This window comes from Castor canadensis, chromosome 2 (assembly GCF_047511655.1).
Source record: "Castor canadensis chromosome 2, mCasCan1.hap1v2, whole genome shotgun sequence".
In the NCBI taxonomy this organism is placed as follows: Eukaryota; Metazoa; Chordata; class Mammalia; order Rodentia; family Castoridae; genus Castor; species Castor canadensis.
The window spans coordinates 175,718,516-175,739,629 of NC_133387.1; the positions used below are offsets into that span (position 1 = coordinate 175,718,516).

The 21,114-nt window shown below is 34.3% G+C and overlaps 1 protein-coding gene across 20 annotated transcripts in view; it reads right to left on the reverse strand.

Moving 5' to 3' along the window:
- The window catches only part of LOC109678242 (intermembrane lipid transfer protein VPS13C-like), a 55,539-nt gene that overhangs the window by 34,008 nt on the left and 417 nt on the right, over nt 1–21,114 (reverse strand). For 11 of the 20 annotated variants that reach the window (XM_074066488.1, XM_074066486.1, XM_074066485.1 and 8 more), the window contains exons 2-3: nt 11,076–11,170; nt 9,574–9,675 (exon numbers count right to left, since the gene is read on the reverse strand). In XM_074066488.1, coding sequence (XP_073922589.1) covers nt 9,574–9,666 — 93 coding nt within the window. In that variant the 5' untranslated portion in view covers nt 9,667–9,675; nt 11,076–11,170. The other 9 variants (XM_074066470.1, XM_074066471.1, XM_074066487.1 and 6 more) reach the window with 7 other exon arrangements.

A 21,114-nucleotide genomic window follows, 5' to 3' on the forward strand; every position in this document is an offset into this window, starting at 1 on the left:
TTTCCAACTTAAAATTTATTTATGCAGTTAAATTGTAATCTAACATTCATTTTACCTTCCAAGAGGGAAATCAAGTGGCAATGTGTATAAAAACACATGGCATAAAAACTACTTTCACTTACCTGTTGAATGATCAAGACCTTTAAATTTTTTCTTAAAATATTTTTCTGCTTTTTACACTTATGCCCTTTTCAGTGGAAGCATTTTAGTGAGAAAAGAATAAAATTCAAGTTAGTAGACAAGAGGACAGAAAAGAAAATAAGAATTCTTCCTGACAACAAATCTTCATTCAGTTCACTGTTACCCTAACCTGGCCTATTATTTCCATACAAACACAAGGTCACAAATATTGTTTAGTCTAGACTAACAATCTTCAGTAAAGAATAACCTTCTTAAATCTAGAAAACAACTTGATGGGTGCAATTATTTTCTGCATAAAATATCTGCAAATTTCTGCATAAAGAATAAAAGGACATTGAAAACAATGTCCTTTATAATATTTATGACTTTACAATCCAAAGTTTCACTTTAACATCAATGCTACCAAAGTATTGGAAATAAAATAATGACAATACAAAATTTTCAGGAAAAGGTTTTGATAAATGTGTGGTACATAAGAACAAATAAAATGAATGGATAAAATGCTGACAGATGAAGTCCACTTGATGATACAACTCACAAAATCATTTGATGAGCTGCTGGAGTGGCTCAAGAGGTAGGAGCACCTGCCCTTCAGGCGTAAGACCCTGAGTTCAAACCCCAGGGTTTGAAAAAACAAACAAAATCATTTGATGAGTTAAGTATATAAATAAGAGGAGCACAAAATGGACACTGGACTGTACATTCAATTAGTCCAGTAATTCTTTTAAAGCTTCATCCTCTTTATTTGGTATTCTCTCAATACATTTTGTCATTAACCAACACCTTTCTTACCCAAACTTTGCAATTTTTAAATCTAACTGCCTATTAGGCATCACCTCAAGCCCAAACTTTGAGTAGTCTCTGCACAGTCCTCTTGCCTCTGAACCTCATCTCCTACTAACAGTCCTTCTATACCACTACCAGATTGGTGTCTTCTAAAACACTGAGTCTGCTAATCCCCTATTCACAATTATTTAAAGGTGCTGTGCAGCATGCCAGAGAAAATCAAAATGTGTCTGCATGACACAGAAGGTCCTACCTGTTCTCCTCTATCTCCTTACACTGAAAAGTACAGAAATGTTCTTTGTCATTTCAGAACAGGACATACATTCTAAGTAAGGCCTAAAGCTTCTCTATACAGGTCATTCCCTAACCTTTGGTTGCCCTCAGTGAATGAAGTTCTTTACCTGGCAAATTTCTAGGGGCTTTCAATCTCAAGACAAGGACTACAGCTTCTATAATTGCTTTTTACTCCTTTAAGCAGCACCATGGACTAAACCCAATGGAGAATTTCAATTAGCAGTGGTTACACTGTATTTTTAGTGTTAGAGAAATTCTCTTTTCATCAGGCAGGAGGTTTTATCTGGCAGGAGCCTTCCCTTAGAACAAGGACTAATCTATGGGCACAAAGTACACAATACTTACCTGTTTGAATGAATCAAAAAATCCACATTTGAATCTTGTAACAAAATATGTAAACTCAATGTTATATGTATTTAAAAGAATGTATGTGAAATTTAACTTGAAATTTCTAATCTGCTCATTATATGCAAACTGTTCTACTACAAAATTAGGAACACTATTCTGATTACCAGAATACAATTCTGAGTTTCAAGAAGAAAGCACTTAGTAAATATATAACTGTGTTAGCAATGCACAGATACTAGTGTTACTTGCCACGGCAACAGCCCTTGACCCTATTTCATTAAAAAATTAAAAACATACAAAAGGACTATGTTTTCAAAAAAAAAAATACCATTTGAATGAAATAAAGTCAGACTAGCTGCTAGAACAGCATTCAGAATGATGTAGATTCTCTTCATATCTCACCTGTTATTTTCCAGCTGTTCTAGCCCCATGTCCTACCTTTGATCTCAATGTTAGATGCACCATGACAAACATCTCCAGTTTCAGATTTACGTAGTTTTTCTGATTCTCGATTGCACTCCAAAACAGTTCTCAAAGATTTGGCATCGGACCCTTTCACACATTTAAAGCTTGAGGATTCTAAGGAGCTTTTTATTGATGTGGGTTATAACTATTGGTATTGATCTGGGATTCAAAACTGATAATTCTTTAAGAACTTTTATTAATTAATTTAAAAACTTATATGACTATATACATAGCATATGCTTATGAAAATTAAATATATAGCTCAAAACAAAAATTGTAGTAGGAAGAGTCACATGTTTTTGCATTCTTACAAATTCCTTTAATGTCTAGCCTAAAAGACAGCTGCATTAATGTTTCTGCCTTCACTCTTTTGGGATGTGCTGTTAGAATTAAAGTGTATTCTGAAAATATGATCTCACTGCAGATATGCAATTGAAAAAGGGAAGAGTACTTTCATGGCCTTTTCATGGAATTGTGAACATTCACACCTGATTCAGCAATTGGGAGTTTCATAAAGTAGTTGCATGATGGAATGTGAAATCTTATTAAATTTTTCATCCAAATTAAAATCAGTTGGTCCCCCCTGCACTTTAAATAAACCTTGCACACATACATGATCTTTTAAGCATTCATTGGTAAAATGGAAATATTGCTTCACTGAATTATGAAAATTTCCCAAATGTTATATCTCATCATTTAACATCAAAAGTCACATTTGTTAACATTGCCACCCATGTTATCAGAAAATTCTTTAAGTACTTGGGAGCAAAAAGAAGTTTTCTAAAATTCTAATTTTTTTCACAAGGTCAAATTTTACCATTCACACCCAATACTGATAGCTACTTTTACTTTGTTTCAATGAAGAATCTACCACCCACCTAAATCTGAATGATGACAATGTATCATTCTTTAAGCAAAGATGATTTTCCATTAAAAAAACAAAAAAGAATGTGTTCACCTCAAAATTCGAACTGCATATTTTCCGTGAGACAGTCAACACACTTCATTATGTACAAATGCTTCATACATACTTTGTCTTTTGTTGCACAGAATATTAAAGAGATACACTTGAGGTGCTCTATTAAAACTTCATATTTAGTACTTCATCAAGAAAATTTTCAATAGAACTGCTGTATATTGTTGTGTTTTCTTTTCTGTTTGAGTGCAGAGTAGTGAGGAAAACAATGACTACTGGTACCCTGAGGTGCTCTGCACTGAATCACACTAAGGTAGCCAGCAAGTTCACAAACCACTGCTTTTACACCAACAGCACAAATGTCAACTCAGTGAAGAATCAATTATTACAACTTTTTGAGAACCACTGCTTAAGAATAAAAAAACAGAAACAAACAAAAAAAACCTGACATCAAATAGGAAAGAAGATATTCTCAGAAACTAAAAAAAGGAAATATGACACATTAATTCCTCGCCAAGTGAATGAAGATATCATTAACAGAAAGAACTATTATCATTAAGAAAAAAGGAAACTGAATCAATTTTGTTCTTTATAGTGACCATAGCCTGCTGCTTGAAAAAATAAGACTTGGTGGTTTTGCAATATTCCAATGGGCCACTGGAATGCATTTGTATCTTAGAGGTAGGTTAAAAGGAACAGAAAACATTGCCATTGGCCAAAAAACAGAAAATTGGTTCAAATACAACACCCAAAATTGGACAGTAACCCATAAGAATCCAGATACTATCTTTTATATTAAACAAAGTAACAAATCAACATAGTCAGCCACACTTACTAAAGGGGTAGATTTGTTAAAAAAAGAACTTGTTTTCAGGATAACCACTTAATGCTTGGAATCTGACATGCAAATTTTTCTTCTACTTGTCATATGAACTTTCATACTAAAGAAATTTCTACCTTCAGAAGTAACTCTAACAGGACTGGAGGCATGGCTCAAGTGGAAGAGCACTTGCCTAGCAACCACAAGGTCCTGAGTTCAAACCCCAGTTCCACACAAAAAAAAAAATCAGAAATAACTCTAACAGAATTAATGCTGACTGTGATTAAAGTAATAACAAGCTCTGAAGAATTATACAAAGGATAAAATTTAATAAATCAAACTTATTTATAATATTAAAAGTTATTACTGTGTTTGGTAGACTTCCTAGCATATAAAAGAATCCTGCTGTAAATCCTAAAGCAAACAGCCTACAATTTGCCTTTATGAAGTTTCAAATCACAGTATGCTATACAGGATAGTGGTCTAGAGGTGCCTACAGAGCTGCTACAGAGTGAATCAGAGATATGAGAAGAAATGAAGACGGGTACCCCATCAAGTTCTAAAGAAAGCTTGGCCAAAAACAATTCCACATTATTACTTTACACAAGTTTCAGTACCACTGCTATATAGGAGAGAAGAAGTGCTTACTTGAAAAACTACTAGTGTGCTCGAAAACCAGTAAAGTCCAAAGGCAGTACAAACTTCACAAATATCTATGGATCAAACTGGGAGCTTCAAAAAGCCAGTGAGTTATTTTTGTGTACCCAAGAACAGCATGCACCCAGCACAGTGCTTCCACAGGAAGAGACTCAAACATTTAGTGAATGAATAAATGGCTATAGAAGGTAGGGAAAAGGAAATGATGGTCAAGGTGGAAAATATGAAATACATTTCCATATTTTTCAAAAGGACAGCACAACATCAAATAGACTCCACTAAAAGCACAAGCATAGGCAAGCATGTAATATTTATGCAGTGGAATTTAATTAACCATGTGTACCCACCAGGCTTGATGTCCTTGTAGACAAAGTTTTCCAAACCATATATGAACTCCCTGGAATGTGCGCCTGCAGTCTGCATGGCAGCAGTAACCAAAATGCAAAGCATTTAAAAGACATCTTCAATTTCACATGTGAACTATGCCTGAACTGAATGTCAAAGAATTAGAAATGACATATTATGCAGCTGAAATTCAATGAGGCCAAAACCAGTAATTTCTAATGAAATATTCACAGTGACTCCATTTCCATTCTTTTAGCATATGAGTTCATAAAACAAAAATTCTGAGTTAAAACTCTAACAATCATTTCAAATGAAGCAAAGCACAAAAACAATTATGGCTAATAACACATCAAAATCTTTTGAAAAATTTTCAAACAGAACAAAAATCTGCTATTTTGGTTCTCTTTTTGCCTGTCATTTGGCCCATTTACAGAAACTGACTGTGATATTTGACACTAATTTTGGAGTCGGCTGAAATGATCTCACCTTACTTTAGAGTGATCTGTTCCTTTTAGACAGACTGTCTGAAACCTTTCTATCCTTTCTGTTAATGACTACGAGAAGCACCAAGTACAATTTCCCTCCCCAAATCTAGCTTAGCTAGACATCACTAAGAGTTTAACCTCCATACAACACAGCTCTGATCAGCCACTCCCTGGATTACAACGAAAGAAAAAGGAAAACTTTCTGACCCCCCAACAGCTACAGACTAAATGCACTATAGCACAGGGTTAACAATACAGGATCTAGAGCCAGACTGAATATAATTTCTGGTTCTACCATGTTCTAGCTATGTGACCTAGGACAACTTATTTGACATTCACAGCTTCTTCAACCGTAAAAGAGAAATAACAGCACTGATATTATAGGGTGCTAACTGTGATATGAGTTAATTCACATACGGCATTCTGAACAGTGACTTGCATTAGTAAATGTTCAAGAAATGTCAGCTGTCATTGTCATTATCATTATCTTCATCATTAAACCACTCAAATCTCTTTAAATTGACCTAAACTTGGCTTCCTAACTTTATATCCAACTACACTCTATCACCTACCAAGTCATCACCTGTTCCCCATAGATGCTCTACACTTCTCCTCCTTTACAGTACCCTCTACCTAGAATGCCCTCTCCTTTCTGCATTCTTTACACCCCGCTGAAATACGTAACTTCACATTGTCTATCCTGATTTCTTTGGCTGAACACAGTATGTTCATTCTGAGCTCCCATACTGTATACCTCTTTCACAGGACTCAACAATTTTTCCTGCTTATCCTTAAGCAATTCACTTGCCCAATTCAAATGTGAAGGGTTTGACAACACTGTTCAAGGATATTCTAATTTTTCTGTTCCAAGGATGTACACAGCAGACTGACATTTGAAATTTCAAAAGCCCCTAGAAGCTAGAAGACATTGTCTTCAAAATCCTAATTATAAACCTAGTAGTATATGCCAGACAAAGCAATTCTAGAAGTAAAATACAAGGCATTCAGCCATGGAGGAATTTTCAGAATTATGATTGAAGCTACTCACTGTATCCTTTATCTAGCAAAAAAGGAAAACTAGAGGGAGGGGGGCAAAAAAAAAAAAGCAAGGGACACAGAGAACAGTTAATTAAAAAAAAAGTTCAGTTGTAGATCTCTCTTGCCTAGCATGTGTGGCCTGGGTTTATTTCCACAGCACTGCAAAAATGAAACAAAACAGTTCAAAGACAGAACTCCAAGGAAAACAACAGATTAGTAAAGAAGAACAATAGATGGATTATGGTAACAGTAAAATAACAGCAATACTTGCATAACAGGCAAAATGCATGTAGTACATGAAAAAAAACAAAGGTAAGTTAATTTACAAAAAAAACTAAGCCAAAAGACGTATTTATAATTCAAGAAAAGCAAATCATTGCATACTAAAGAAAATATAACCATAGTATATCATCTGACCTGTACAGTGAGCAGTAATTATACTGGCATAGCAATATAAAAATTGACTAGTAATTGGCTAAAAACCAGGAGGGGATTAAGAATTAAAGGATATAGTAAGAGATGTAAAGTCCTTACCTAGCATAATAAGAATTCCTAGAGAATGCCTTAGGTCAGGGAACCAGATGATGACAGAATGCAATTCCCTCTAACAAGGGGGTCCCAAGAGTACAAAGTATGCAACAGGGGACTTCTACTTTCCATCAGAAGAGGTTCTTCTGCAAAACTATCTGATTTTGAGGTGTGCATCTTTATCACTTTAGTAAACTTAACATTTTAAGCACAGAAACAAGCATTTGGAAATCTTTTGGCCTTACTAGAGAATTATTATTCCCCTTTATTTTATGATAGCCTTCATGGGTGGGGGGAACCTCACTCCAATGAAAAAAGGAGATCTGAGTACATTTTCAGTTAAGCAAACTCTCTAGAAATGAAATTATACTTATATCTCAATATTTGTTCCAAAGTTTAATGGCCAGAATTCGTGTTTTAGCGAGTGGAACAAATTAAAATAAATCCATTTTTTAGAGCAGATCAACATGAGAATGTTAGTTTTAACTTAATGCAAGCATTAAAGACCTGGGAACAAAATTTTCATAGGTATTCAGTACAAAATGTATACCAACTTATCATTTTGCCAATTAAACTGACAACTATTAAAGCAGATGAAACTGTACCATTCCTTTCTTACAAATCACTAGAAACTCAAACACTAACTGAGGTTTGAACTCAGGGCCTAAACTTTGAGCCACTCCATCAGCCCTTTCTTGTGAAGGGTTTTTCAAGATAGGGTGTCACAAACTATTTGCCCAGGCTGGCTTTGAACCACCATCCTCCTGATCTCTGCCTCCTGAGTAGCCAGGACTACAGTGTGAGCCACTGGCATCCATCCATTCCACTAAAATATTTTCTAATAACAAATTATTTTCATCAAAAAAAGTAAAAAATGACTTTCAGACTTAATATCAAAAGAATGTAAACTATATGAATTATAAATGTCTGTTTTATCAACATATATATGTCATTATGCCTACTCATAAATATATAAAATTATATGTAGAGGCAATATATTTAATCTGAAGATTTTCAAGACATAAAATTCTACTGCTCTCCAAGTCTTTCTCATTTCTACAGTGCTCCTCCTTCTACATATAGTAACCACAACTGAATGAAGACAAATAGAAAACAATGAGTTGCCATTAAAAAAAATCTGCAGCTTGCTTCATTTTGCATACAAAAGCAGCACAGAGAAACTGTTTTCCTAAAAATGTAGATATTTAAGTTTCAGTAGAAAAATAAAATATTCTTAAGTGTAAAAATGAAAGGAAAAAAATGTTCAGGCTTTTAAAATATTTCTTCCATTTTTTTAGCCTCTTTGCTTTTGAATAGTAACTTTTTGTAAAAGAGTATTTCTGCATAAGACAAATATACTTGGTACAGAAAGGATTTATATCAGTGCTAAAGAACTTTAATAAAGGGCACTGTTTGTTGCCCAGGTGGCTGTGAATTCTTGGGCTCAAATTCAGCCTTCCAAGTAGCTAGAACTACCACCACCACACTGAGTTGAGAAACTACTTTGAAAAGAGATTTCTGAGGTGGGCATAGTGGAACACACTTGTAATCCAAGCATTCAGGAAGCTGAGGCATGAGAATCTCAAGTTCCAGGCCAGCCTCAGCTACACAAAGAGATCCTCTCTTGGGAAAAATTCAACTAAGTCAGCGGTGTACGTTAACATGCCAACAAATGACCCAAAAATGATGCAAATACCAATAACTCTTGTATTCCAATCAGCAACTGGGATATGATTTGACTTAAAAGAGATAAACAGATCAGACATTGGGAAAGTCCTTCACCTTATCACTCTATAGACTACTGTTTTTCATCTCATCCTGTTCTTGCTTTCTCAACCAAAAGTTTTTTTTAAAATTCAGAAAATTACAAATAAAAAGTTTAATTTCAGAAACCAAGTTCACCATTTATTAACACTGAAGCATACACCATGCAAACTTAGACTAAGCATAGGTACAGTATTTGCACAAAACAACTTTTCCTTTGAAAGATTAGGCAAATGACTGACTTACGTCACTCAGAATATTTAATGTATTTGAAATGAGAAAATAAATCCTTTGTTAGATGTTAAAGCAAAAGTGAAGACACTGTTAAAAGAATCTGACAACTGCTATTTCATTCTGATGTCCTTGGGGTTCTTAAAATAACCAGTAATGACCTAGTCTTACCTATCGTAGAAAAAGTCCAAATGCCTAATTCTGTCCTCACCAAAATCAAATTTCAACTAATAAGCCACCACATTTATGTTTAGATAAAAAACAAAATTTAAAACTTGAAGATGCTGAAACGTTTGAGCCCTAAAAGTAGTAAGATTTTTTAGATATCCTACACAACAGGAAGAAACAGGTAGAACAAAAGTTACAGCAACACTTTCTCCAAACATCATTTCACTGTAATAATATCTTAACCTCTTATCTTGCAAAAGCACAAGAATGCACACAAGGAATGTCTTAACTTTTGACCAAAACAAAGAGGCCTGCAGGAACTTACAGAATTTGAAGTCTCCTAAAGTAGCAGTTTTACTGTGCTATTTAACTGAAAAGAGAGTATCAAACTGGCAGTGAAATAAATCAATCACAGAAAAAAGGCAATGAGTCACTAAAATATTTACAATCAATATTTTCAGAGAGGATTTTAAAAGATTCTGTCTTTAGTAGCTTAAGAAGGCCTATGAAAGTACCATCTTTCAGTCACATTAAACAGATATAAAATATAGGTATATCCAAGTAATCCAAAATACTAACTTATTTACCTTTCTCTGCTGCTTTTTGAAGGGCATCTTCAATTCCAGAAAGCTCTTTCTGTTTAATATCGTGTAAGGATTTTTCTTCTTTCTCAGCATCATTTTCAATACCTAAAAATATATAATTAATTTACACAAAAGGAAATAGAATTATACATAAATAAATGAAGGGAAAAATTTAGCCTCATTACAAGAATGTACATGTAACATAAGTTATTACCTGTCAGTCCAAAAACTCTTCTGCACTATTTAGACTAGTTTTGAAAAAGCTTAAAAATAAATGATTCCTATTTATTTATGAAGCTTATATCAAAAAGGAAAAAATGAAGGGAAAGAAATTACAAGGAGAACTGGAGACAGGAAAAAAGAAAGGAGGGAGAAGGTTACATAGACAGTTAAAAGCAAGAAACAAAGAAGACAAAAATGTACAAGAATATTGACAGCTATTATACCTCAGTAGTGACATTTTTATTAAGTATAAAAATGATGTAACATCGAATACTACCTGGTATCAATGTACATCGACAAAAAAAACCTTTAAGAAAGTAGTTCAGGCACATAAATCAGCTATATATGTACATATATATATATAATATAGATATAAAATCTTTTTTCTCTAATTTTCTTATGTCTGATAATGTATACTAAGGAAATAATGCAAACAACTAAAAATTGTCTACAAAGAGGAGATATTTACTGGGTTTGCTAACTACAGAAAACAGTAGGTAGCCCTTAGTGGAGTATCAGATAGCCATATAAAATTGTCACTTCAACATGGAAACTGTGAAACATATAAAAAGTGTATACATTATTTGATAAAGCCAGATCAATGTATATATAATATGGTAACTATTACTTTATATATTTTTTAAATGCTAAAGACTGGTAAGCAAAATGCAAAACTAAAAATTATATTTGCATTGTAGTGGAAAAATTAAAAGTAATTTTCCCTAAAACATCCAAATTTTTCCTATCAGTTAGATAAATACACCTAACTGAAAAGAACATTAAAAACAGAAGCTACTACTTTAATATTTTTAAATACTCATTTAAATTAAAATACTATCATTTCCATCAAAAAATATGTCACACATATTTTTGAACAGAAACATTCATTTAAAATCAGAACAAAAGGAGGAAAAAATTAATTTTCCAAGTAAAATCTGTAACTTACCACATCATCAGTACATTCTTAAAACTTTATTTTTCATTCCTTAATAGTAAATCTGATAATGCATCTCAAAAGCAAGTTTCAGATGCAAAGTAATTACTCATAGAGAATAAATTTAAAATAGGTTGAATTTATTCTTTTCAATACCATAAAAACTTTTATATGCAGCTATAGTAACATATGTGAATACATACATAAAATGCATATATATGTGTTCCATATATGTATATTTATTTATTTATATTATCATCTCTTACTAAATATATTAGAATATTATCCCAGATAACAAATTAATTTCACTGTGATGTAGGACTGATTAACAAAACAGCAACATACATACTTGTTCCAGGGACAATCTCAGCTATAATCCATGTAGGGTAGCAACACCTGCTTCTTCATAAAGGTTTTTCCAAGGAATTTTCAAAGTTCATTTATCTAAAGAAACATAATTTGAATTTTATATCCTTATTTTACTGCTCAAGAGGCTACAAATTTCTCACTTTCCAGTAAAAGTGTAACAAGACTCTCCACGAATACATTAGGTGTATCACTCAGAAAAAAATTAAGGAACTAAAATAAGTTTACAAAGATCTTTGAACATTACTGTCAACAATAAATATTCACGTTATATTTTGAAATTTTTTGATAGTTATTACTTCATTTAATATTCCCAAACTGTAAGATAAATAAAATATCTGTTATTTCAATTTTGAAAAAAAAAAAAGGAAAACTAAGTCAGTGAGGATGCTGGAACCAGAACTCAGTGCATGACACCTCACTACTGCACATGCTCTTCTACCTCCACCAACAAAAACCTTAGAGATGACCTGTAAATATCTGTGCAAGATCCCAGGAATTCAAGCCAATTCTCAAGTACCAGAATTTGGACAGTAAGTCAAATTGCCACAATTGCAAATGGCCAGCCTAAAGGCAAGAATACTGTTTTGCATCATGTACTATCAAGTACTGTCATGTTATATATGTCATGTAAATAATGTTATGCAACTCAGGTCAGTTATATTTATAAATCACTTGGAAGCAGAACACATTTTTCCCCTTAGAAATAACAGAATTAATGTCAGGTCCTTCAGAGATGAGCCGACAAAAACTTTCACACACAACATAGATAAACTAAGGCCCAAATATTATTAAACGGGAGAAAAGACAATACAGGACAGAAGAGAGAAGACAACTCAATTTTGAAATGTGTAAAATCTGCCTTGGGTTTCTTCTGATATTTCTTTCTTTATCCTCTTCCCAATCTTTAGTGACCTTTTTAGGTCTCTAGGCAGCTAATGGCCCAGTTTGCCCTAAATAATGCTAGAGCAATTCTGCCCAAACCTTACCTACAACTAAAGTTTTCCATGTTCCAAAACTAAAATACCACCCTTCCTCATAATTTTTTTAAATAATGATGCTTTTAATGCTTTGGTTTTCTTGGTGCTGCTGATCAAAATGTTTAGGAGAAAATAATCTGATTAAACTCATTTGTGAAGGACTGAGACACACTAGAATCTCTAGCATTTTTAAATGAAGATCCTCAAAATTCATAATTTATAGTACACCAAGCTGAAGAAGAAATAATGTTATGTAAGGGAGGATATTTTGATCACCTGAATAGCGATATAACCAAGCCAGTGCTACCTGTGAATTTATTCCAGGGTTAAAACACCAAATTATTTCTCCCTTATGAATGGAAGCTACGCACTGATGGCTCATATCTGTAATCCAAGCTACTCTGAGGTAGAGATCAGGAGGATCTCAGTTCAAAGCCAGCCTGGGAAAATACTTTGTGAGACCCTATTTTGAAAATGTTCAACACAAAACAGAGCTGGGGGAGTGGCTCAAGTGTTAGAGTACCTGCCTAACAAGTGTAAGGCCAAGTTCAAACCCCAGTAGCACCAATAATAATAATAATAACAATAATTTCTCTTTGGCTTATAAACCTGCTGAGTTTCTTAAATGGTTCTGAGGTCAGGGGAAATCTGGAAGTAATACCAGGATACTTCAGAGTCACCTCTAAGTCTGATGATTTTACATTGAGTAACACCCATACTTATGGGATATTATTTGTAGTGGATATTATTTGTAGTCATCGCCTAACAAAATTTATTTGATGGCTTTTTTAGTGATAAGACTAAAAAAGTATGAAATGCTCCTTTAAAAAAAGAACACTTCTACATCTGTCTTTGTTCCTTTTACTGTAACTCATTATGTCTCAGATCTCAAAAAGGTCTGGGAATTAAGTTAGTTAGATTACTGTCTCCTTTTATAGATCAGGAACTATTTCTTAAATTTAAGTAAAAGGATAACTCAGGGACACCCTTAAATATAGCTAGCACTTAGAAAATGAAACCATACTTAGCTTACTTAGACAAAATGACTCTACAGGTGAAGAATAATATTTCAGCCTCAGCAGAAATCTAATGACTAATATAATGCTCCTAAAAAAAAAAAGGCAAAAAAAAGAAAAACATGCTTGCAACCTTATATGATATGGGTCTCTTGTAACTCAGTGAGTAAACCTGGAGAAGCTAATAAATCCTTTTGATACTTTAAAAACAAAAAGAACAAATTTTGAGCCATTAATAAACCTCCTTGTAAGAATACAGTGTGTAATACAAAATTTCTTTAGTTACTATCACTCATCCAGTACACTGGAAACAGAATTTCAATCTATGTCCTAATTTTAAATCTTCACAAGTTTCTGGAAGACAAAGATATCATATTCGCCCTTGCCTCTCCCACAGCAACTTGCACAGTCTTTCACATGGCATGTGCTTATAAATATTTCAGACCTAAAACAATGAATGAATGGTAGTAACTTCTATGTTGTAGGCTGTCAATTAAGCATGTGGGGCAATAACAATACTTCTAGAGCACTGCTCACGTGACTACAGTGAGCACATCTGATAGAGATGCTTTAATTTCAGGCAACGTCTTCTACTTCATGTGATAAAAACATGAAAATATTCCTTCATAACAAATATAAAATAGACCTAAACAGTTATATCCATGTAATTATTAGTGAAAGTCCTCATAAAATTCCAAAAAATTGTGTTGGAGACAGGAGGAAGTAGGTGACCTAAGTGAAACTCCAACATTAGAATAAGGTATCTAGGGTTGCAATTTTTCTATCTACTTTTTTTAAGTAAAAAAATCAGGTATTATGGACTAGTCAGGAGAACTTTGTAGATTAAATTTCCTATTGAAAAATTTCTCTAGCAAAGATACATGCTTAGTTAGGAATGGTCTTAGTGTTTAGGGTTCAGCTGCAAATACTCTATACTTACATTTCCTTCCTACCACATTGCTGCATAATATATCAAGTGAAAATGGTTGTTGAACAAAACATGAGGGAAATCAGCTTAATTTAAAGATTAGTTAACAAAATTTGTAAGTTATACTACTTTCAGATATAAAGAAAAAGCATACAAAATTTGGTTATCAGTTTTGAAAATGAAGACTTAATTTGTGCAGTGGTACAAAAAAGCCTGAAGAATATGACGGTGATTCAAATGTCCTTTCATTTTACAGAATAATTTTCTAATCTTTTGTTTAAAAATTTGAAGTATGTAGGTAATATATATAATTTATATTAGGTTAAAAACTCTGAAATTAACATAGCCTAAAAATCTTTCACACTTTTGGTCAAATGAATAAAGATTTCTTAGATTAAATAGCACACGTAAAATAAAAAACTAAAAGGACTGAGGAAAATTCAAATGAAGAGTAAAGTACTTAACCAATTTAGCCAACCTTGACTTTAAAAGGAACATCTAATTCACTCTTCAAAAGGAGGAAAACATTTAAAAGACAACTTAAATTATTAAGTACTCCAAAAACTTACTTTTATTCATCATTTAAATATACCTCTAAAGAAGAACAAAAAACACGTTGTCTGTATTTGAATAACTAATACAGGATGTTTTATAGCTAAAACTGTTTTTATTAAACTTTGACTCTGCAACAAACAATTCACAAGTAAAATTATAAATAAGAAAAACATCTGTGAAGAAAATTATTAGATAAAACAATTACTTGTAATAAATTGAATCAAAACATAAGTTCAAGAACTGAAGTACTCTGTCTCAAACATTAGAACAAATAGTCCTTCACACAAACTAGTTGAAAACAGTTAACTGAACAATTCCCTCACAAATAAAATATTTGGTAAATGAACAAATAAATCAGTTAAACAAGAAAAGATCGATTCCCAACACGTTATTTACTAAATGAGCATTTCATTTAGTTAGCTTACAGACACAGGACAACAACAAAAAAGATTCACTCAGGTAGGTTCCAAACTACCAGAAAGTTCAAGTGACTTTTTATTCAGAGTACTAAACAGTAACTGGTACTTGCTATGATCAGCTAAGTCTTCAGAATTATTAGAAGTTTAGCCAGTCAGTAAACTTTCTACTAGCTGCTGCCTTAATGTATATGAGCACTCTGGAAATCTGGCCACTGAAATGTAGTGCGTTAGGTTACAATTAGTTAAAATAATCAGTATGCCCAATCATCCGATCACTCCTGCATTCTAGGTGAACAGGAATGGAAGAAATTAATGATAGTTGTTGGCAAAGTCTTTTGCAAACCGCAACAAGAAATCAGCTCTGCCCACCCAGAGCAGAAAAAATAAATATAAAAGAATTCACCTAAAACAGGAGACAAACCAGAAACTGCTTATTTCTAAATCACTGGTCTCATTCTCATTTTTATTCTCCTGAAGAATTTTTCCACACCAAATAAATGTAAAGAACACATATCAAAGTAAAATCTCAACAATCTGGCAAAATGGGGAATGGAGAATATAAATTATGAAACATTTTATGACCAAAATTCTAATTTGGCTAGTACAAGGTTCAATTTCTCATCTAACTATGTTACATATAAAAAATATATAAATATATATATACACATACATACATACATACACACACACAAACACACACACATACATATCTTCCCCTACAATTCTATTCATACGTTTTTATAAATTATCATAAATTGAGAAAAATGAGCTTTATTCCAATCTCTAGCAAGATTTCTAAATTTTTAGATAAATTTTTACACTGTGGCATGCCATGCAAAGAGAGGGAAAGAATGGTTAACTACTTTGAGTGCTGCTGTGTGCCAGGCACTCCTTGTCATATTAGTCTAGCCACAAAGTCACAGATGCACTGCTGCTGCATAGTCTACTCTAGGATGATTACACTGATGCTCAAGAATATTAAGAAACTGGAAATTTCTCAGTATTTTTAATTTCCTTCATTTTCAGAAACTTGAAACCTTAATGAAAAGACTTCTTACATCACTAAATTAAATAAAGATAAGCACAATAGCATAAATGTAAACCTAACTGGGGGAGGGGTGTGGTTTTGCTTTCAGCTCAGTAGTAAGGGATGAAATGACTTACTGAAGTGGGAGTAAAAAGTTCTGTTTTACCTCTTAATATTGCCACAATACTCTAAGGTTAGACTATCCATACATTATTTCCAAAAGTACAAGTATTTATTAGATAGCTTGTTAATATAAAGGTCTTATTTACCTGAAAAACATGTAAGGATAATTTTGAAAAAAATTTCTCTCAGAAGAATGCACATTACAAAGATACATAGTCAAATTAGGTCATAGAAAAACATTCCATTTTCAAAAACATACTATTTTGATCATTAGGAAAAAATTCTGAATCTTTAATCTCAGATTTTCCTATGGCAAATAGTTAAATAATCCCTCCCTTAGGGATTCAATCACTTTATCTGGCTTCTGATACCAGATGCCTAGTAACCAGTGGTTTCTAAGAGCTTACCAAGTTAACTGAATTTTTAGTGTAACTTAGGAAAAAAAACTTGCCAGAGCATTTTCTTTTATTTGTAGATTATGTAAAGCCACATTATCTGTAAAAAAGAGGAAAAATACAGCACTAATACACCATTTATCTGTCATTAATGTAGTATCAAATACTATAAAAACAATTCTAAGAGCTAAGAACACATGGTGAAGGAAGGGCCTGAAAACTAAATGTACAGGGAGAAGGCAGACTTCATAATACACCTATATTTCAGAGCAAAAAAACGTAGAAAGACAAGGGTAAACATTCACAGAACACCTAGAGTTATACAGTATTAAAGGGGTTTGTGTGTCCACAGCATCAACAAAAACATGTAAGATGAGACATCATAATGCTCAAAAAGCTGTTTTCTGAGAATATGAAATTTTCTAATTTTATAAAATAAGTTGTTCAAAGCTGCAATAAAGGAAGAAAAGCAGGTAAGAAGCCTCACAAATGGGCAAAAAACACAACAACATTATGATAAGAGAGAAAGTAAAAAATGCAATCTGGCAGCTTCTATAACACTCTGAAAAGAAATTAAAACCTAAAAGGCGGCTCAGGGTCAAAGTAAACAATGATCTAGGAGATGGAGGTATGGCTCAAGCAGTAGAATGCCTGCTTTGTAAGTGCTAAGCCCTGAGTTCAAACTCCAGTCCCACCAAAAAAAACCAGAATGATCTGGGAGGCAGAACTGACAGATGTCATCACTGCCCAGATGTCAGGGTACTAAAGTAATCATGGAAGACTGACATGTGCTCAGCACTTGGGGTAAAATTCTTAAGTATTACATGCTCTAATATTATAAAAATTAGACAAATATTTCCGGTTTGACTCTATTGCACAACGAATTGAACAAAATTACAATCGAGACCTCTGTTCAAGATATCAAAAGAGATCTGCACAGCTGGTGATACCTATTTGAAGCCATTCAAATAGTTAACAAGGCCTAAGGTCCATATGGAGACTTGCAAACCTATGCATGAGTCCTGACTCTTCCTCCAAGAAACTCTCAACTGGTGGGTCAAGTTCGCCAGGAGTGCTCAGGAGTTATCTGCATAATAGCTGGTAAGGAAGTAATACAAACATGTGCAGTATCAAATCAGGAATGCCCTTACACAAAGAGGGCTGTTTCAATTGCACTGACCTTTTGTTCTTTGAAGAACAGGTGATATTTGATACATTGAATACTGAATATTACCAACATGGCTAAAATATTAAAGAAGAATATTTAGAAAAACCTACAGGGAGATTACAAGTGACTGTCACTGGGTGGCAGGATTGAGAATGGCTTTTTTATTAATGGCTTTCAGTATTTTCTAGTTTTTATAATATATACTACTTTTTGGGCAGTACTGAAGTTTGAACTCAGAGCCTTATGCTTTCTAGGCAGGCATTCTACCTCCTGAGCCATACCTCCAGCCCTTTTTGCTTTAGTTAGTTTTCAGATAAGTGTGTCCCATTTTTCCCCAGGGCCCAGTTCAAATCATTACAGGCATGAACTACCATGCCGAGATTGTTTCTTGACATAAGGTTTCAATAGCTTTTTGCCTGGGCTAGCCTGAAACCACAATACTTCTGATCTCCACTTCCTGAGTAGCTGGGAATATAGACAAGCATCACCATGCCCCGTCTCAGATATTAACTGTTATGAGGAATTATGCTACAAATTATAAGGGAAATGGAAAAATAAAATGAAGGGAAATAGTAAAGTCAATATGAACTCAATATTTTTATGTAAATTCTTCCTAGACCTATTATCTACCTTACCTACACATACACAAGAATAACAAAGATTTCTGCTACTCACAGTCTAACAAATGCATACTTCCTCTCTGAAAACAGTGAACATGATCTAACAAACAGTAACTACAGCAATCTCATTCTATAATTATTTGCACTGAAAGAGGAGCCATGAGTCCTAATACAAAGAGAAGGGAGGAATAGCAACAGCTTTCAGATTAATGCCAACCCAGGGAAAGAGGTTAAAGTGCATTCATTACTTCACAGATGAATGCCCCAGCTAGAAGGCACTTCTAAAGCAAGTATTTCCCACTCCACCACAAATTATTCTCACAAACACGGACGCATCAATTTCTTTACATATCCCATGAATACCAAAATTCCTTTCTGAGGGGGGAGGGAGACCAGGGTCTGGCTATGTACCCCAGATTGGACTCAACTCATCATTCTCCTGCCTCAGCTTCCACCATGCTGGGACTGATCACAGGTTTGCATTTAACCAAGTATGAAAAGGAGATTTCCTTCAAGGAAAAATAGGAATTGCATACACATACAAGCAACTTTACTGTTATAGCTACACAAAGGCCACAGGAACTTTCTACAAAAAACAGAAAAGCAAATATTTGTGTCTAATCTTTTAAGAAAAAAAGGGGAGGTCAACATGACTAATGATGGGAGATGGATACACCTGACTGCCAACAAGGAAACAACAGCCAATCCCACCATCAGGTGGCTCTCAACCTCATAAAGTCCAAAGAGACCAAGGTATGGGACAGGAAGGAAAGCTCTGTGGTCTCCTGAGCAGGAATGGCAGGCCTTAAGAATAAGGAAAGCTACAGGTATAGTCTTGCTTTACAGAAGCCCCAATATAATGATCAAACATTTTAGATGAGCACACGCTGCTGAAAAGTGACACATAACATCGATCTTAAAGGATAACTTAAGAAATACCCCTGAAAGGGTAAACCCAACTGGTGGCTCACGCCCATAATCCTAGCTACTTGGGAGGCTGAGATCAGGAAGATCGTGGTTCAAGTCAGTCTAGGCAAACAGTTCACAAGACTCCATTCCTAAAATAACCAGAACAAAATGGACTGGAGGGGTGGCTCAAGGAGGGTCTGCTTTGCAGGATGAAGCCGTGTTCAAATCCCAGTCCCATCAAAAAAAAAAAAAAATTTACCTGATAATCTGTGTTAATAAGCCAGAAGTTGGAAATGATTGTAAATCCCATTAAATTACAAAATGACAACAAGGGTTAGAATCAACAAGGGTTAGAATCATCTTAAAAAGAAAAAAGGAGAAAGTAATAGTTTCTAACTCACAGAAAACAAACAAGTTAATGTATTTATGTATCAAATGGAACTGACATGTAACATGGCTGCCTAAGTCCAAGAATGCCTTTTAAACAAGAACCTCCAAAACGAACACAAGAAATGTAGTGATGTCAAACACCTCCCACGAGAAATAATCTCTTCAAATTTCCACAGCAGTTTATGCTGTACCTTTACCAGTACTTATCACTTAACCTTGTATATATCCCCAACCTCACCGTGAACTCCTTACTTCTTTTCCTCATAGCAGGTACTCAATCAATATGACTTAACTGATTTAGAATGCATTTAATGCTGGAGTGGAGTGGAAGCAACTACAATAAGAATGTAAACTTAGGCCAAGTGTTGTATGCACACCTATAATCCCAGCTACTTGGGAGACAGGATCCTACCTGGGAGGTAGGAACAAAAATTTGAGGCTTGCCCTGGCAAAGTTAGGGAGACCCTATCTCAAAAAACAAAAACAAAAAAAAACCCAAAACGGTTGGGGACATAGTTCAAGTGGGAGAGGTCTTGCCTAGCATACTCTCCAGCAAAAAGTAAATAAAAATAAACTTGTATTTTAGAAAACATTTTCAGCTCTATTACATGACTAGATTCTCACAGCCTCTTGGGCAGCAGCAAGGACATCTTTACTACAAAAGAGAAACTGAGACTTAATGAGGTTAAATGACTGGCCTAAGAATACTATGGCGACCTAGTAAGTGGCAGAGTCAGCACTCCAATCCTCAATGCTCGATGCTGTATTCAGAACATCACACTCTCTTCCAAACAGCAGAACAGAAAGGGTACAGGACTTAAACTCAGTAAATTTACTTCCTTTGGGGATTAAAATACCAATAGCAAAGAAGAATCAGAACCAGCCTTGAGTGGCCTGTGTATTTGTAGATTCCACTTTTGATCTCTGTATTTTAAGAGATGTAGAAAAAAAAATCCAAAAATGAAAGGGTTTCTAAAATTAGCACAACACAGGCCTAAGCAAAAAGGAAAGCAGCGTCAAGGGCTTATGTCAGGAGCACTACCAGAAGGAAGGACAGTGCTGCAGGGGAAAACATATGCAAGAGATGGCACTGCAAAATGGTCATTTCAGGACTTTAAAAATCTACTCTTTTCAAAACAGAAAAGAAACTCAGAAGGTGCATTTTACCACCACTGGGCACCATACAGATCTTCAATCTAACCTTCCCTCACTTTATACAAGGAAATGAAGTCTAAAGTGATGAGGTGGTTTGTCCAAGGTGCTACAACTACTTTGTGACAGTTCTAATAAAACCCGCGTCTCCTGACTCCCTGGGTCAATGTTCTTAACAGAACACAAAAAGCTTAATCCAAAACTGCGACTAAAAACAGAGGCAACCAACACCCAAAAGTCACGCCCTCGTCCATTCGCATAGAGTGAAACTGCGAAAAAAACAGAGCCACTTCGGTACTTTTTAAGATATCTTCCCTGCCTGTCCCTCCCAGGCCCTTCA